General features: G+C 46.5%; 1 protein-coding gene across 2 annotated transcripts in view; it reads left to right on the top strand.

Moving 5' to 3' along the window:
• The window catches only part of LOC138981471 (bromodomain-containing protein 8-like), a 55334-nt gene that overhangs the window by 32339 nt on the left and 3851 nt on the right, over nt 1-19144 (top strand). Inside the window, exons 8-18 of one of the 2 annotated variants that reach the window (XM_070354391.1) lie at nt 6562-6671; nt 9540-9722; nt 10769-10937; nt 11419-11499; nt 11838-12004; nt 12550-12694; nt 13307-13359; nt 13711-13868; nt 15710-15790; nt 16942-17010; nt 18466-18643. In XM_070354391.1, coding sequence (XP_070210492.1) covers nt 6562-6671; nt 9540-9722; nt 10769-10937; nt 11419-11499; nt 11838-12004; nt 12550-12694; nt 13307-13359; nt 13711-13868; nt 15710-15790; nt 16942-17010; nt 18466-18643 — 1394 coding nt within the window. The remainder of the gene's footprint in view (nt 1-6561; nt 6672-9539; nt 9723-10768; nt 10938-11418; nt 11500-11837; nt 12005-12549; nt 12695-13306; nt 13360-13710; nt 13869-15709; nt 15791-16941; nt 17011-18465; nt 18644-19144) is intronic. The other variant, XM_070354392.1, reaches the window with a different exon arrangement.

The raw sequence follows: 19144 nt of genomic DNA on the forward strand, positions 1-19144 counted from the left end.
TGTTGACGCGTAAGCGTGTGTGTTTACTGTGTTTTCAGTCGTTTTGACTTACGTTTCAGTAAATCTTTTTGGCTTTGCCACGTGTTGTTGACGTTTGTGTCAGTGTCTTGCGTGTCGCCATTTTGTTGTGTGAGTTAGTTTTCTAGCTCGTGTGACTTTGTTTGTAGCTCTCCGTGCCTCTGCTTGTGGGGCAAGTTTAGCTATAGTATTTTGTTAACGCATTAGTGCGTGTGTTTACTGAATTTTCCAGTCGTTTAGACTTATGTTTCAGTAAATTTTTTCGCGTTGCCACGTGTTGTCGTCAACATGTCTGATTCAGACAAGCGCCGTGGCAAGTCGGACCCCAAGGGGAAAATTAAGGCTAAGTCTTCCTCTTCCAAAGCAACGTTACTTGTTACAGACCAAGAGCGTAACACTTTGTTGGCTGTACCAATTTCGGCGCCTAGCGCTGTTACTACTTCTGCTTCTTTTGCGGCGCCTAGCGCTACTGTTACTTCTGCACCTGTCTCTACTTCGGAGACTTCGTCTTCTTTGTTAGCACCTGGACAAGGTGCGTTGGTTTCCTCTCTGTTAAAGTCACTGGTTCCAGAAATCCGCAGCTTGGTGCAGGCAGAATTTCAGCGTTCCGTCGCCAGCAGTTCGGCGTTTCCGGCATCTGGCAGTGACGTCCGGGCATTGGCTTCCGTGTCTTTGTCCTCCACTTCCGGCTTGGAGCAGCGTCCTCCCTCTTCAGCGTCGGTTGGTAAGCAGAGCTGGTCCGATAGCCCTCGTGAGGCGCCTGGACGTTCTCCTTCGGGGGACAGCTCTTTCGCATCGGGTCACGACCGATACCTTGCTGATCTTTCATTTCCGGCGATAACCTACGAGGCCCCGGACTTGTTCGAACAGCGGCGGCAGTCGGTTTCGACTGCCGCATTTCCGGCACTTGCCGGAAGTGATGATCCGTCCGCTCCGGCACGCTACGGCGGTCGCGGCAGGATGGAGTATTCACTGACTTCCGGTCCTTCCGGATCGCGAAGTCAACCAGTGCAGTCTTCACTTCCGCATTTTGCGGTTCCGTTGACTACACTTCCGGTTTCGGCCGGAAACGCTTCTTCCTCTTCTGGTGGTTCCTTCCGGATACCAGATAGTGGATTACAGCGTGCGCCTTCCGGCTTTCAAGCGCCTAGGCTTGAGCAGGCATCACTCCACTCAGTCGGGGGAGTGACGTCAGCTCATCCAGCTCCGGTTTTTGCGGATGGTCGTCCTGCTTACCCTTTACCTTCACAGGATTTTGGGCGGCAGGATGACGTTAGTGCTCAGGCTTTTCCGGTTTCCGGTTTGCCAGGGCATGCTTCTGCTTCCGGAACTGGTGACTTCGGTCATGGTTCCACGTGTGACTATTCTGATGCTCCATCAGTGGTCAGCGAGGAGTCGCGGGGCGTGTTTCCGTCGAAGCTCAAGTCTGTTCTTGACGTCGCGGCGGAAGTAACGTCTCGTTATTTTCCTGAAGGGGTGGTGGCTGCGGACTCTTCCGCATCATTCGTTCCTTCTGCCATGGCGGACTTCCGGCCGGCACAGGAGGATGTTTCTTCCTTCCGGTTCGCCGAGTCTCCGTCAGTGGCTTACCAACTTTCGCATTCACTGGTTCGTCCAGCACATGCGGGGAGTGGTATTCGGCCAGTGCCTGTTCCGTTACTGCTTCCTTTTGGTCCAGTTCCGGAATCAGCTCAGCAGTGGGTGGCTTCAGCTGCCCAAGCCTCTTCCTTCGTGCCTACGGCCAATAGGAAGCTTGGCATGCCCAATCAGAGCCAGAATTGGCTGGCGTCTTTTGCACTCCCTAGGGCTACCCTTCCGGTTTCCCGGGAATTGCTGCCTCTTCTGACTAAACCGATCAAGCGTGATTCGGTTTTGCCGGTTTCCGAGGCTTCCCTCCTCTCTGCTGAGGAGGTTGGACGTCGGCAGATCGAACTGTCCTCCATTGCGGAGACTCTCGTTCGGGCTCTGTCTCGGGCATTGACCGATTCGCTAGTTCCTTTCACTCTCAGTGAAGAACAGAATGCGGACGATGTCTCTGCGCTTTTGGCCGCATTGGCCAAGGTCAATGAGGAACAATTGCGTCTTTCCTCCCTGCAGTACACCCAAGCGGTACTCTGCAGGAGGGATCTCTTCCTCTCGCAGTCCCAATTCACGGAACTGGCTACTAGGGAGACCTTGAGAGTCTCCCCGGTCTCAGAGGAGTCTCTCTTCTGTCCGCTGGCACTGGATGCCAGACAGAAGGAGATTCAGTCAAACAAGGACAGTCAGTTCCTTGACTACACTCTGAAGGGGGTGAAACAGTCTCAGCCTTCTAAACAGAAGCAGGCTCAGACATCGTCTAACCCCAAGCCAGCTCAGAAGCGGCAGGCTCCGCCGGCCGCTCGTGGTGGGAAGAAGAGGACGGCATCGGGGAGGGGGCGTGGCGGCTCTGGAAGTAAGCCACACCCCCAATGAAGCGCTCCCGATCTCACCTCCCTCCCGCCCTCCACCTTGGTGATGGCGGGAGGCCCCTCCCGGGCACTTTCTCGTTGGATGTCGGTAGTAGACAGCCAATGGATTGTGGGAGTGGTGAGATCGGGCTTCCGTCTACTCTGGCGGGAGGAAAAGGCGCCTCTTACCCGAGTGCCTCCGCGGTTCAAGCCCCCCTTCTCGCAGGAAGCACGTTCCGTCTTGCAGTCGGAAATTGCCTCCCTGGAGCAGAAGGGCGCGGTGGAGAGAGTTCGGGTCCACAGCTCCCTGGGATTTTACGGGCGTCTGTTCGCTGTTCCCAAAGCATCAGGAGGATGGCGTCCCGTGTTGGATTTATCTCTCCTCAATACTTTCTTGAGGGAGATAAAATTCAAGATGGAGACGCCACCCTCTGTCCGAGACTCTCTCCGCCCAGGAGACTGGGTGACCTCGATCGATCTCACGGACGCATACTTTCACATTCTTATGCATCCGGCCGACCGGAAATGGCTTCGTTTCCGGTGGGGAGATCAGATCTACCAGTTTCGCGCACTCCCTTTCGGGCTGTCTCTCGCACCATGGATTGTCACCATGGTGGTGAGACAGGTCTGTGCACTGGTGAGGTCCCAGGGTATCCGTCTGCGGGCTTATCTGGACGACTGGCTCATCATGAACCAGTCCCAGAGCGGCTGTTCGCAGGATACCCTGACGGTTCTTCGAGAATCCAACTCGTTGGGGTTCTCGATCAACCGGGTAAAGTCGGAGCTGACCCCGTCACAGACATTCACTTATCTGGGGATGTCTTTCGACACGGTCGCTTGGACTGTCCAGCCTTCTCAGAGAAGGGTGGACAAGCTCCAAGCCCAGATTCGCTCCACTTTACCTCTCCTGATGGCTTCCATCCGCTCGCTCGCCTCCATCTTGGGGCAGATGGAGTCTATGGCTCTTCTGGTTTCACTGGGCCGGGTCCACAAACGTCCGCTTCAGTTCGCGCTGAAGCCGTTTGTGGACTCTCCTCTGGTGGACTGGGACGCCCTCATCCCTTTGCAGGGATGGTTCCAGTCTGCGACCCTTCCGTGGTTGGACACGGAGTGGGTCTGCAGAGGTGTTCCGATCGTCGTGCCCCTCCCCGACCTGGACCTCTTTACAGATGCGTCCAGGGAGGGTTGGGGGGCACATACAGATCTTCAGACTACTTCCGGTCTGTGGACGACGGAGCAGTCCTTGTGGCACATCAACTTGCTGGAGCTAGAGGCAGTTGCTCTAGCTCTGGCCAAGTTTCTGCCCTCCCTGTACGCCAAACATGTTCGTCTGTTTACAGACAACATGACAGTGGCGGCGTACATCAACAAGCAGGGAGGCTCGCGGTCCCCGTCTCTCTCGGAGAGGGCTTGCGAGATCCTGGTGTGGTGCTTTCAGCATCATATCACGATCTCGGCCAGGTACCTTCCAGGGAGGCTGAACACTTTGGCGGATGCGCTCAGTCGTTCCGGTACAGTGCTTCAGTCGGAGTGGACGATCACTCACGGGGCACTGCTTCGCCTTTGGGCCCAGGTCCAAAAGCCTCTGGTGGACCTTTTTTGCCACAAGGTACTCAAAGAGGCTTCCGGTGTTCGTCTCGCCATTCCCGGACCCTCAGGCATGGCGAGTGAACGCTCTGGACTTTCCCTGGACGGGTCTGGAGGCGTACGCCTTTCCTCCCTTTCCGTTACTCAGCCGAGTAATCCGGAAAGCGGAGATGGAGGAGCCGGCCCTTCTTCTTCTGGTCGCTCCTCTGTGGCCGTCGCAGGTCTGGTTTCCAGATCTTCTTCGGCTCGCCCAAGGGCCCCCCATTCCTCTCGCACTCGTGCGAGGGGAACTAGTGCAGCCCCGAACAGGCATTCCACACGAGGAGCCCAGTCTTCTGAAGCTTCACGTGTGGAAGTTGTTCGGGACTCGCTGAAGCGCTCTGGGGCGTCGTCTTTGACTCTGGACTTGGTGGCTCGCTCGCATAGAGCGTCCACCTCTTCAGTTTATGCTTCCCACTGGAAGGCATGGACTGCCTGGTGTTCAGCTAGAGGGGTGAGTTCGGTGGCTCCGCGCTCTATTCAGGTCGCTAACCACCTCTCTTTCATGTCTTCGCAGGGCGCCTCAGTCTCCTCGTTGAGGGTCCGGCGCTCCGCTATCTCGGCGACTCTTAAGCAGATTGGTCGTTCTGTTCGAGTCGGGGGCGTTATAGCTGCAGTCATTAAAGGGGCTGCTCTTAAGGAAGCTAAAGCTCGTTTGCCCGCTCCCAAGTGGGACTTGTTTTTAATCCTGGAATTCCTTCGTTCTGCGGATTTTGAGCCTTTAAGCGAGGCCAGTCTGTTCAATGTCACTCGCAAAGCGCTGTTTCTCCTTTTGTTGGCTACGGCCCGACGGGGTAGCGAGGTCCACGCCCTGTCGGGTCAGCCTGGAGATATCTCCTTTGAGCCGGACGGTTCCGCATCTTTGCGTTTCCGGCCTGATTTCCTGGCCAAGAATCAGTCTCCGGGGCAGGCCTCTCCGCTGGTTAGAGTTAAGGCTCTGACCAGCGCGTTGGCCCCGGATGACCCCGATTCGGTCAATTGCCCTGTGAGGGCACTTCGTCTGTACTTAGCCCGGACTCAGCCGATTCGGTCTAGTTCTCAGAAGTTGTTGTTTATCTCTCTCCTTACTAGGCGCGAGAAAGATTTGTCGAAGGTAACGTTGGCCCGGTGGGTGTCCTCGCTCATCAAGCAGGCTTATGAGTGGAGTCGCACAAAGAGGGGGGGGGTTATGCCCTCCTTGCCACTTGACTCGGCCCGAGCCCATGAAACGAGGGCGTGGGCATCCTCTCTGGCAGTTCTGCGCTCCAGACGTCTAGAGGAGGTGCTGACAACTGCGTATTGGCGTTCCGAAGATGTTTTCATAAACTTTTATCTTCGGGACGTCACAGCTCTTCGACAGGATGGCTCCAGAGGCCTTCCAGCGCTCATAGCAGCAGGCCAGTTCCTGTCCAGAACTTGATGGTGAGTTTTGATTCATTTCTAGCCCACCGCCTTGTTGATGTTATCTGCTAATGTGATTCGGAGTAAGAATATGATATTAAATGGAAAATTTCCTAAATAAATTATCATTTAATTAATATACTTACCCGAATCACATACTGTATTCCCTCCCACCTGCCCCGCTTATGGTTTTAAGATTTTTTAAAGCCGTATGATAATAGGCACGTGTTCCTAGAGGAAGTGACGTGGCATACACCCGTATGGGAGGTAACTCCCGGTGTACTGGCCCATTACCAAAGCTACTTTCACTTTCGTTTTGGTGATGGGGTTGCTTCCCTTTAAATTCTTTAGCCGGGTAAGCGTTTTTCAGTGATAAGCATCTCAGGTGACTCAATGCTAATGTGATTCGGGTAAGTATATTAATTAAATGATAATTTATTTAGGAAATTTTCCAATGTATGACAAAACAAAGCGTTACAGTCACAACACTACATTACGTTATGTGACTAACGGGTTTTTTTTGTCATAAATTAAACGTTTCTTCTTCTTCTGCGTTCGTGGGCTGAAACTCCCACGTACACTCGTGTTTTTTGCACGAGTGAAATTTTACGTGTATGACCGTTTTTTACCCCGCCATTTAGGCAGCCATACGCCGTTTTCGGAGGAAGCATGCTGGGTATTTTCGTGTTTCTATAACCCACCGAACTCTGACATGGATTACAGGATCTTTTTCGTGCGCACTTGGTCTTGTGCTTGCGTGTACACACGGGGGTGCTCGGACACCGAGGAGAGTCTGCACACAAAGTTGACTCTCAGAAATAAATCTCTCGCCGAACGTGGGGACGAACTCACGCTGACAGCGGCCAACTGGATACAAATCCAGCGCGCTACCGACTGAGCTACATCCCCGATAACCTACCATTCTTGTTTTTTGATTCAGAAATCTCAAAGACAGGCAGAGTAATAAAAGAATTGCAAAACAACTGAAATGCACAGATGTTCAATATTGTATGTTAGTAAATGGTAGGTGCTTTGAACTGTAGTAGTATTTGCGCCATGATATATGGACTTATTATTCTAATTATGATTTTTTATTCTGTAATTCCAGTCCTGAGTCAGATGAAGGGTGTTCGACGAGCTTCAGCCAGTTCCCAGAGTAATGTATCTGAAGCAGACGACACCACTCCGGATTCAATGGCAGATCCTGTTGATGTGTCGGTAAGTGATCTGTCAAAGTATCATTCCCATCAGGTGAGGGGGGGGGGGGTGTGGTAGCAGGGTGGTTGGGAGTTAACGTTGGATGTGATGATGCAAGTGGTGACATCACTGCCCACAAAAATGATGTTTTGAAGAGAAACAAGGAAAGAAAACTATTTCCACAATACAGTGGAATCCCTGTTTTAAGACTTCACCTCTTGTACAACCTAGCTTTCACTGATTTTTTTTGTAGCAAGAAGCTTGGTGCGTATTGCTCCATGTCGCCCTATATGGGTGTATACAGTTTTAGTGACATTACACTTTTACCGCAGTTGGCAAACTGCCGTTAAAATATCTTCCATTAGATGAATACCCGCTTCGCCGGGTACGGCTTCGCCGGGAAGAAGTTAGGCCGAATACCCGGCTTCTCTCGCTCTCTCTTTGCCGGCGCACCGCACGAAGGAAGGGAGATAAACGCGCAAAACACTGGAGAAGAGTAAAAATAGTATAACGGGAATATGGATTGAGCGTTGTCGACAGTGACCTTCTAAAAATAGAAACGGGAATATGGATTGACGCTACACGAAGGAAGGGAGATAAACGCTGAAAACACTAGAGAAGATAAGGAAGAGTTACTGGGAATGGATCCAGAGAAAAACCAAAATCGGTTCAGCGCTGCGCGCTGAGAGCACGTGTTGAAATATCTCATCGACCAGGTTGTGTCTGGGGTGTACCTGAATATGGCCACCAAATTTGAAAGAGATCCATCGAGAACTTTGGCCGTGCATCGCGGACACACACACACACACACACACACACACACACACACACACATACACACACATACACACACACACACACACACACACACAGACACACACACACACACACACACACACACACACACACACACACACACACACACACACACACACACACACACACACACACACACACACACACACACACACACACACACACACACACACACACACACACACACACACACACACACACACACACACACACACACACACACACACACACACACACACACACACACACACACACACACACACACACACACACACACACACACACACACACACACACACACACACACACACACACACACACACACACACACACACACACACACACACACACACACACACACACACACACACACACACACACACACACACACACACACACACACACACACACACACACACACACACACACACACACACACACACACACACACACACACACACACACACACACACACACACACACACACACACACACACACACACACACACACACACACACACACACACACACACACACACACACACACACACACACACACACACACACACACACACACACACACACACACACACACACACACACACACACACACACACACACACACACACACACACACACACACACACACACACACACACACACACACACACACACACACACACACACACACACAATATATATAGATTCTTTGTGCTGATGACCTGTGGTCATTGTGGTGCTGTGAATGTCTGGTCAAGGAAAGCTTGAACACACATTTTACTTGATGTAAACTCTTAACTCATGTTAAAGGTGAAACTAAGGATGTTGAGGATGAAAGTCGCTTGTTCATTGCAATGCTTGTTATTCTCCCAGCTACCAGGAGACTGGTTCTTCATTACTCTCACTTAATTCCCTTTGTTTCTCAGATCTTTACTCATAACTTTAAATGTAAATTGATCATAGTGTACCAGCTTATTATTATTTTGGAAAACGACAGACAGAAGTTCAACACTGCAGAATGCGTTTAAATATTAGTAACCTTAATTCAGACTTGTGTAAACGCCATCTAAAAGATAACGCACAGTGTGCTTGCGGTGATCCAAATGAAACATCCGAACATTATTTATTAAACTGCACTTTGTATGCAGATGCTCGTCTGACAACAATCAATTCGTTGCCTGTTCATTTCAGACGCGTGGAAATATTATTAAAAGGTAGCGAGCATTATTCTGTTCGTAATAACATATTGATATTTGAGTCTGTCCAATCGTTTATTGTTAAATCTGGTCGATTGATTTGATGGATGTGTTCACGCATTGATAGTGTATATGTGTGTGGGCAGGCGTATGTGTACCTCCACACTGCCTCTCCCTGTGTTATCGTATTTGATTACATAAGCAGCGTATAAGTAATGATTATTATCGTTTGTCTCGTATTTTACATGTTAACGAATTACTGCCTTCCATAAAAAATTGTTACATTTACTTGAATTTACATGTTGCATGTCTTAGACTTGATGCTCTCTTCCTATGCGCTTTCGTCCTAGTCTCTCCTTGTGGTTGTTAGTACCTTCTTCCCCCTTTCCCTCCCTTTTCTTTTTTATCTTCTGTAGATTCCTTTGTTCCTATTTAGCTCCCCATCCCCATCCTTTCAATTTGTTCTTCTGGTTTATTGTTGTTATGTCCACCATTACGAAAATGTGTGTAATTTAGTACTGTTCTGGTCACGTGATATAAGCATTTGCTTGAGTGCGTGTCCTAGTTGTGTGTTTTGAACTGTTCATGCGAAGAAATCCTGAATAAAACTTTGTTTAAACCAATGTAAATTAACTGTAAATATGACGCAAGCACAAGACCAAGTATGTACTGAAAAGATCATGTAATCCATGTCAGAAATCAGTGGGTTATATAAACATGAAAATACCAAGCATGCATCCTCCAAATTCAGGCTGCCTAAATGGTGGAGTAAAAATGTTCAAAAAAAGTGCAAAAGCATGAGTGAACGTGGGAGTTTCAACCCATGAATGAAGAAGAAGAAGAAGACTGGAAATGTACTCCTGTTTTCTTGTTCCAGCTTGCAGATGAGGATAGTATGGACACATTGCTGCCCGGCTCTGGCCTCCCCACCCTGACTCTGCCGACCACACCCGTGACTGGTGACGCCAGTGCTAAAGCCAACCCTCCGCCTTCACCCCTGCTCTCACACCTTTTGAAAAGCAGTCACAAGTCTCCATACAGCCTGCAGCGAATCAAACAGGTACTTTTTGTGTGTACACGCGAACACAAAACCAAGTGTGCACAGAAAAGATCCTATAATCAAAGTCAGAGTTCGGTGGGTTATAGAAACACGAAAATACCCAGCATGCTTCCCCCGAAAGTGGCGTATGGCGGGGTGAAAACCGCCATACACATAAAATCCCACTCGTGCCAAAACGTGAGTGAACGTGGGAGTTTCAGCCCATGAATGAAGAAGAAGAAACAGGTATTTATCCTACATCCATGAAAGAGATCCCCCATATGATATATAAACCATCTTTGTGTATATCATGTAAATGAGGTCAGGTCAAACTACCGTCTGGCTGAAGCTCAGAAGTAAATTGCCAATGCTTCCGCTCGCAATATTTAAACCAAAAAAAGCAACTTGTGTTGACCTGCTATGATACAGCAAGCCATGCAGTGTACCATATCTTCTTTTTCTTCTTCGTTCATGGGCTGAAACTCCCACGTTCACTCATGTTTTTTGCATGAGTGGGTTTTTACGTGTATGACCGTTTTTACCCCGCCATTCAGGCAGCATACGCCGATTTTGGGGGATGCATGCTGGATATTTTTGTGTTTCCATAACCCACCGAACTCTGACATGGATTACAGGATCTTTTCCGTGTACACACGAAGGGGGATAAGGCACTAGCAGGTCTGCACATAAGTTGACCTGGGAGATCGAAAAAATCTCCACCCTTAACCCACCAGGCGGCCGAGGCCGGGATTCGTACTCATGACCTTATGATTAAGAGGCCGACATCTTACCACCACGCCACTGCGCCTGTCAGTGTACCATATTGACAAGCTTTGTCTGATTTCAGAGTATGTATGCTTCAAAGTGAATTGGCAAAGAGAGAGATAGAGAGCAAGTGGGGGGAGCAATGACTGTGCATACACAGTTGTTGCGTTCTCAGTGTTTATATATTCATGTGTTTGTTTGTTTGTTCTCCCTTCCATGAGTTTTTAGTTGTTGCTCCCTTCCTTTCATGTGAATATGATGATCTACCCTCGGCTACAGTGCAGATTGTTTGCATTTCTCAGGAACAAGAACTGGTCATGAAGCAAGAACAACAGTCTCAAGTGGAGGGGGGAGGCCCAGCCACTACCGGAACAGCACAGTCTGGGGACATTCCTTCTACTGAGGTCACTCCTTCTGCTTTGCTAACCAGCCAACAATCTGACACTGATGGAGCTACTGTGGTTATTCCAGGTATATTTCCAATGGGCAATTTGATAATATACAGTGTTGTTCCCAGGCTCAGAGGACAATAGGTCAGTTTGGTCTGGATTGAAGATATTTATAAGTCAGTGTTTTGGCTTTGTCCACTTAGGAAAAGTGATGGTCAGAAGACCTTCTACATGTCAAAACTAGTGGATGGTCAACCAGCTAGGGGTCAGAACAATGCTTCAGATCAGAAAAGTGTGCGTCAAAGACTGAAGACCGAGGCCTGAGAGCAGCACTGAATGTGTCTAACTGAAACACTTAGTAGTCCAACAGAATTGGAGCTTTTTGATAGTGTCTTTGTTTGTTCGTCTGTTAGATTTGTTTTCTCAGAACTATTGCTTATTTAGAGTGTGTTTGTCCGTTCATTCATTTTTTGTTTGTCTGTCTATTGATTTCACTTGTGCCGGTTTCCTACTTCCGGTCCAAACTGTATGTTTGATGGCTTCATGTCTGTTTCTGTGCACAGTGAAGGAGGAAGCAGACAGTGAGGTTCCCGACACAGCCTCAAGGGAGGCAGACGCTCTGGAGGTGGTGAACATAAAGCAAGGTTTGTAGCAAGTGTTTGTGTGTGGTAACCAGAGTCGGGTGTTGAGCGTCTATACTGTTTCATGTTTGTATTTGTTGATTCATGATTGTGTATGTGGTGGTTATTGATCCACAGTTTGCCTTTCTTTTTTTTTAGTGTGTGCTTGAACTATCATTTTGTCTCTAATTACTTCTGCCTAAGTACCATCAATTTTAAACTTCAGACTGAAGAGAGTGAACAAGATTTTTCTCTCTCTCTGTCGGTTTTCTCTCGAAATCTCTTATCTTTTTTCATTTGTGCTCTGTCTAGGCTTTTTGTCATCACTTATATTTTATGACTTAAATGTGTGACATCATCAGATGTGGTTACAGAAATAACAGAGGATGTGAACAGCCAAGAGAGCATGACGTCCAGTGAAAACTCCTCGGACCAGAAGTTGTCATCCATCGCCGACATCAAACAAGAGGAGGGGACGAGGGACAGCACTGACCAGAGGCCAGAGCAGACCACTGACGCTGAGATAGAGGTAAGCTGTCTGACCAGAAAAAAAATCAGAACACTCACATTGTTATTGCTTGATCTAGCTGCATCTCCACTGAAGAACACAGAACAAGACGGATGTAGCGTTTATCAAGGTAAAAACTATGCTTGTTATGGTATCAGTGTTGTTCCCAGACTGGAGAAAAATAGGTCAGTTGGATATTGATTTAAAGTATGTATTGGCCCAAATGGCCTGGCTACAGCAAAGTTTCTGTCAGAAAAATTCCTACATGTCAAAACTATCAGACGGCCGATCGGCCAGGGGTTAGACCAATGCATAAGATCAAAAAAGTATTCATCAAGACCTGAGAACAAAACTGTGGTATTATTCCTTCTAATAACAACAGAATATAAAAAGAAGAAGAAAAATACATTCAGGAAGAGATACATTTTCACAGTGAAAAGAGAAAATGAAGTATACCCGCAACAAAATGCTTTCTTTTTATTGGAATCGAAGATCTTTCAAAGCAATTTTGATGCTTCAGCATAATTGTGTTGTTTTGTCATGTTTTTGCCTGGCGATATTTGCAGTCTCAGGATGATGATAAGAGTGACGTAGAAGGAGGAAACTACATGAGTGTTGATGAGGAGGTGTCTGTCAAGGAAGAGCCCGCCTCCCCTGCCAGCAGTGTCATCTCCAATATCAGTCAAACACCATCTGGAAGGCGTGGTAAAGGTGGGCTGTTCTTGTTTGTTAGTGATACATCTTCAAACTGGCAGGATATGTTGTGCATGTCAGATAATGATGATGGTGTGTGTGTGTGTGTTGCTCTGTGTCTGTGTCTGTGTGTTTATGTGTCACTGTGTGTGTGTTGTTGGTCACTGTGTGTGTATCACTCTGTGTTTGTGTGTGTGTGTTTATGTGTGTGTGTGTTGCTGCATGTCTCTGTGTGTGTGTGTGTGTGTGTGTGTGTGTGTGTGTGTGTGTGTGTGTGTGTGTGTGTGTGTAAGAGAAAAGAAAAAGTTCTTCAGGATAAGGCAAGGTCACACTGCACAATACTTGTAAGCTGCATGACATCTTTAAACAGTCTGACAGACTCACTCAAGAGTTTGCTTTTGAGATGATCACAGTGAGAAACCTGTTGGCTTTGCATTTATTATGGTTGCTGTCTTTACAAGAAACAAGATGAATTGCATTAATGTTAAAGTTCTGAGCTGGAAAAGATCAGTTTATATTTGAGAATAGTAGAAGGCATAAATATTGAGTTGAGTTCAATACTGTTGAAAGTTATTATTTTGTCGATTTAGGTTGTGCCTCATATCCGGTAAACTGTGCGTCTCTTTTCAGGGCGTGTTTCCCGTGGACGGACCAGCCAGAGAGTCACAAGAAAGAGTTTTGCTGTATGTTGTCTTCATTGTTTATTGTTTGTTTATTTGTACTTATTCTTGTGGTGCAATGCATGGGTTTTCCTTTTCAGAGTGTTCTGACATTTGCAAATCATGTTAGGCTGTTAAGTATTTCACATGGATCGTTGTTTATATGTTAGATTTTGTTAGATAGAGATAATGTGTGATGCGGAATCAGAATCAGAATTAGATGCATGTGTACTTAATTTTCATCTGGATTTACTTGTAAAATGTCGTACCTCAGGAAGAGTTGAAAAAAATGACGACAGACTTCATTCAGGTTGAATGGAACAGTTCTCTTGGCTTCAGTGTCATGCAAGTTACAATGTTTTTCATGTTTGACAGGAGAAAGATGATGCCAGCTCCAAGCACAGTGAGGCCGAGTTCACAGATGAAGACATAGCCCGAGAAAGTGATGATATTCTGTCTCATCTGGCTCAGCAGTCGACAGCGGCGTCTACCTTTACTGAATCTGTACCCAGCAGTCCCGCCTCTGTTGGCGTGTAAGTTTGTTTGATCCTGTGATTAGTTTGTTCTGTGCTAATTCTGTGTTTTGCTCTCGGCTGATTTCATTTCAGTGTCATTTTCTTCTTTTTTTAATTTGTCGTTTTCATTTTCATTATTATTATGTAATTATTTGTATAGATTAATTATACTTTAGTGATGTAATTGTATTTCCTCTTAGTAACCAGTCAGTATCCAGGGCAGTGCCTGCTTTTAGTTTACCAAATCCCAGTTCACAAGTTCCGCCTCTGTTGACAACTAAGTTTATGTAGCCGTGTTCACAATGTGAATTTCTGGTAAGTACTAGCTTTATGGTAAAGAGCCCAAGGGTTGCCCAGCCAGTCTGTTTTTGTGTGTGTGTGTTTTTTTGTTTATACAGCAGTCCCTGCAATGTACGGCCCCCGGCGTGAGCGGCCACCTGACATGTACGGACACATTTGCTCGGCACGGAGTGTTTTCCTTATATTTGCCCCCCCTTAAACGGCCACCTGCAAAACGTGGACGCGGACACTAATTTTTGGTCCCAACAGAAGGTCATACCTGCAATGTACGGACAAACCATCGTCACATTTTCACCACAACAAAATCGATAACAGAGCAGTCCGGCTCTTGGTACAAAGGTCACAGCCGCAAAGGCGTGATGACAGTCACTGACAACTTGATTGCACGTGTACCCATCAGGAGGGGGTAGTTTTGGTCAGGAATGGAGTACATGCAAAGATGCCAACATGAAAATGCACTATGCTCTTTATTCTTGTCTGTTGGACGTAAACAACAGAAGCCACAGTCGATGAAGGTCCTGAGCGAAAGAGAGTGAAAAATCGGCCACAGTTCTCAGCATCGCGTGTCTGTGTGTAACCTCTTTCATTGACAAGATACTCTTGTTTCCCCTCAGCCTTGACCAGTGAGTCGGTTGCCTAATCTGTGAACCCTTCAGTTGTCTTGCTTTGTCAAAAGTTAGACACAGTCCCCCTGGATTTGCTCTGAGTGAACAGTGCAGCTGGCCTCAATTAGCTGACACCTCTCTGGCCACAGTCCCAAACAGTACATGGCTGGGGGAAGGGAGAGAGAGAGAGGGGGGGGGGGGTAGCTGGCTAAACTCAGTCTGGTGTCACTGTCAGCAGGAAGAGCATTGGAGAGAAATATTCGTATGTCGTATGTCACTGCCTTGAGGATTTATTTTATCTCTTCTTTTCAACACCATTCATACAAATCATTTTTTACAGAACGTTTAAAGAAATATTAGGAGTTTGTTGTTATTGTTTAGTAGCCACAAGAAGTGGTTAGCATAGACTCAATCCTGTTGTTTAATAATAATAATAATAATAAATAACTTTTCTATAGCGCGAGTCCCATCAATTGGCTCCAGGCGCTTTACAAATTCATTATAGAATAAACTAGCACAAATCAACAAGCATACAAAGCATTGTGTGTCTCTGTGTGAGTGTATGGGGGGGGGGGTGTGTGTGGTCACCCCTCCCGTGACCGGCCACCTGCAATGTACGGACAGTTTTGCTATGGCCCAAGGGTGTCCGTTCATGAGAGGGACTGCTGTAGCTGTTTACCTTCTGTTTTACATTAATTATTTTATCATTGCAGAATCATACTTCAGAATGTGACATTTTGAGAGTCGTTAAATTTTTTTTTAAAGTAGAGGAGGAAAAACAGAAAAGATGAACATGTCTCCTGTCTCACATGGCTGTGGAGACTGTTCAGCAACTCTGTGTTATTCAGGTTGAGAATAATGGACAAATTGTGTAGTCAAAGGCATGAAGTGTGTATTGTTTACTTCAGGATATTCGCATGCTTTAAAGTATGTTGGTTTTTTTTTACTTTTCAGAAGTGACACAGAGGATGAAAAGGCTTACAAGATCTGGAAGAAGTCTATCATGTTAGTTTGGAGAGCTGCTGCAAATCACAAGTGAGTGAATACTATGCAGTGTGGTGGAGGGAAGAGGGAGTGCTAAACCCGTTCAGCCCCATCCATTATTTGTAGATTGCTGGCAGACTTGTGTCTTACAGTGGAACCCCCTTTTTAAGACCTCCACAAATCTGAGAAAACCAGGTCTGTTTGTTTGTTTGTTCGTTCATGGGCTGAAACTCCCACGGCTTTTACGTGTATGACCGTTTTTACCCCGCCATTTAGGCAGCCATACGCCGCTTTCGGAGGAAGCATGCTGGGTATTTTCGTGTTTCTATAACCCACCGAAGTCTGACATGGATTACAGGATCTTTTTCGTGCGCACTTGGTCTTGTGCTTGCGTGCACACACGGGGGTGTTCGGACACCGAGGAGAGTCTGCACACAAAGTTGACTCTGAGAAATAAATCTCTCGCCGAACGTGGGGACGAACTCACGCTGACAGTGGCCAACTGGATACAAATCCAGCGCGCTACCGACTGAGCTACATCCCCACCCCCAAACCAGGTCTTAAAATGGAGAGGGTAAATTTACACAGGTTATGAACAGAAAATCTGAGAAAGCAGGGAGGTACTCTTAACTCATTGTCTTCCAGGTACGGATATATCCGTACCCACTCATATGGCTGTATCTGACCTAGTACGGATATATCCGTACACACAGTCACTTCAGTCGCTTCCTGTTACGTCGATCTAACGCCTGCATTCCATCGTGTTGATACACTGTTTCTACACAGTTACTACACAGCTGGTCTCGGCCAAAAAAAACCTTGGTCAACATAGGTAGGGTAGAAAGTGTTGAATGGGGGCAGACTCAGCTCCACAAAATCTCAATTTTAGTCTTGAGCCACTGATATCTTCTGATATCTTTTGAACCATGGGGCTAATAAACTTGTAGATTTTGATAAAATGAAAGCTAAAAAGCCTTTTTTTTTAAATTTTGCAAGTAAATCAAGTGGTGTCAGGGTGCTGTTGCTTAATTCCAACATCGGCGCTGCAAGGGTTAAACATCTTTCATATTTGCTCATCCTCAAAATCTTTAATTTTTGTAAGTGGCTGGGATGTACATTTATAAAATAATTCATATATCAGTGACATCCCTGATAGTAAATCAAGTTGATGACACTAACGACTGCGTTGATGTATTTTGCAGGTATGCTAATGTGTTCTTACATCCAGTGACCAACGACATTGCTCCAGGTTACGATGTTGTTGTGCTCAGGTAATGTGAGACATCTTTTAACTGATTTTAGTGTTATTTTCTCACACAAAAATGTGAACAAATTGTCTTTACTAAAGTAAAAAGGACTTGGTTACATTTCATGGTGGTTTTTTTTATCCATAGATGTACCATAACGAATAACGTACCATAACGAATGAAGTTTTTGAATGTTAAACATGTGAAAACAGAAACACTAGGATACAGAAGATCACTGACACACATGCGCAATCTCTCTCTCACACACACACACACACACACACACACACCACACACTCACACACACACACACACACACACACACACACACACACACACCACACACTCGCACTTGCGCAGTGAAAAAGTCAGCACAAGACAAAGCAAAATTTTAATTTCATCTGGTGAAGGAGAACCTTCCTTGAGCCCGAAGAAGACTTCGCAAAGTCTTGTTAACAAAATTTCAGTGCCAAAGCTCGGTGCAGCCAGCTTCGTGAAGTCGACTTTGCAAAGTCGACTTTGCCCATTAATTTGATGCTTAATATTCACAGAAACAAGAACAGATTTTCTTTCTTACTGATGAATAAGGCTAATTGTGTGCCCATCCTACCTCATAACTCGGCCCATGATTGATACTCCCACAGCCCATGATTGATACTCCCACATCTACAGCATAGAACCGGCACGGTTGGCCTAGTCAACCAATCACATGTTAGAGGCCTCTATCATGTTTCTCTGTCATAATTATTACTGTACTCTGTTGCTGGGTTATCTGTAATGTATGTATTTTTAGTAACTGTATTACCGTAGTTCAAATGTGCGGTGTTCTAGTCGACATGTGGTGCTTTGTATACCTTGGGTGTGCGTGGATGTGGAGGTGGACTCTTGGACGTCTTTTTGTTATTGGAATTATGGTTTTTGTTAAATTGTATTGCTGTTGCTGTTGTTGTTGTGTGAGTGAGTTGTGTGTTGGCAGACTTGACGGATGACTGTTTGCGTTAGTGAGACTGTGATCATACTCATAATAATCATACTCACTTATTTTCTTATGATGTTTTTATTTTTTTTATTATGCATTCTTATTCTTTTGATTGGAAATGAGTATTGTTACAACATAATTTCCATATGGATTAATAAATTTGAGTTGAGTTGAGTTGAGTTAAATGTCTGAAAGGCGTCCGCCCTGTGATCGGGAGGTCGTGGGTTCGAACCCCGGCCGGGTCATACCTAAGACTTTAAAATTGGCAATCTAGTGGCTGCTCCGCCTGGCGTCTGGCATTATGGGGTTAGTGCTAGGACTGGTTGGTCCGGTGTCAGAATAATGTGACTGGGTGAGACATGAAGCCTGTGCTGCGACTTCTGTGGCGCACGTTATATGTCAGAGCAGCACCGCCCTGATATGGCCCTTCGTGGTCGGCTGGGCGTTAAGCAAACAAACAAACAAGTCTACAGCATACAATGATTCTCTTTCTTCTGCAGGCCAATGGACATGCTGTCAATCAAGAAGAACATTGAGAGTGGGACGACTCGCACCACTGCCGAGTTTCAGCGGGACATGATGCTCATGTTCACCAACGCCATGATGTACAACAGTTCCAACCACAACGTCTATAAGATGGCAAAGGAGATGTATGATGACGTCATGCAGCACATAGAGGTAGGGGTTGTACTTTGAGTAATCAGTGGAACCCCCCTTTTAAGACCTCCAAAAACCTGAGAAATTCAGATCTTAAAAAGGAGGGAGTCTTACAATGGAGGTAGATTTACAGAGGTTATGAACAGAAAATGTGAAAAAGCAAGATCTTAAAAGGGGAAAGATCTTAAATTTGGGTTTTTTAAAGGGGGGTTCCACTGTAATCGGTGAGTCCATGTATATGAGCAGTGTCTGTCTGTATGGATGGCCCGGTAGCTCAGTTGGTAGAGCACTTGATTTGTGATCGGAAGGTCGCAGGTTCGACTTCAGGCCAGGACGGACACGGGTCAACTTTATGTGAAGACCCGGAGACGGAAGCCATATCCCACCCCCGTGTCACCACAATGGCACGTAAAAGACCTCAGTCATTCTGCCATATAACCCATATCATGTCCTTTAGAGGTGAAATATTAAGCCTGTAGGACAGTAAGCATTCTCTCTTTCCTTCTTATGGATGGCCGGTTA

Source organism: Littorina saxatilis, linkage group LG12 (genome assembly GCF_037325665.1).
Source record: "Littorina saxatilis isolate snail1 linkage group LG12, US_GU_Lsax_2.0, whole genome shotgun sequence".
In the NCBI taxonomy this organism is placed as follows: Eukaryota; Metazoa; Mollusca; class Gastropoda; order Littorinimorpha; family Littorinidae; genus Littorina; species Littorina saxatilis.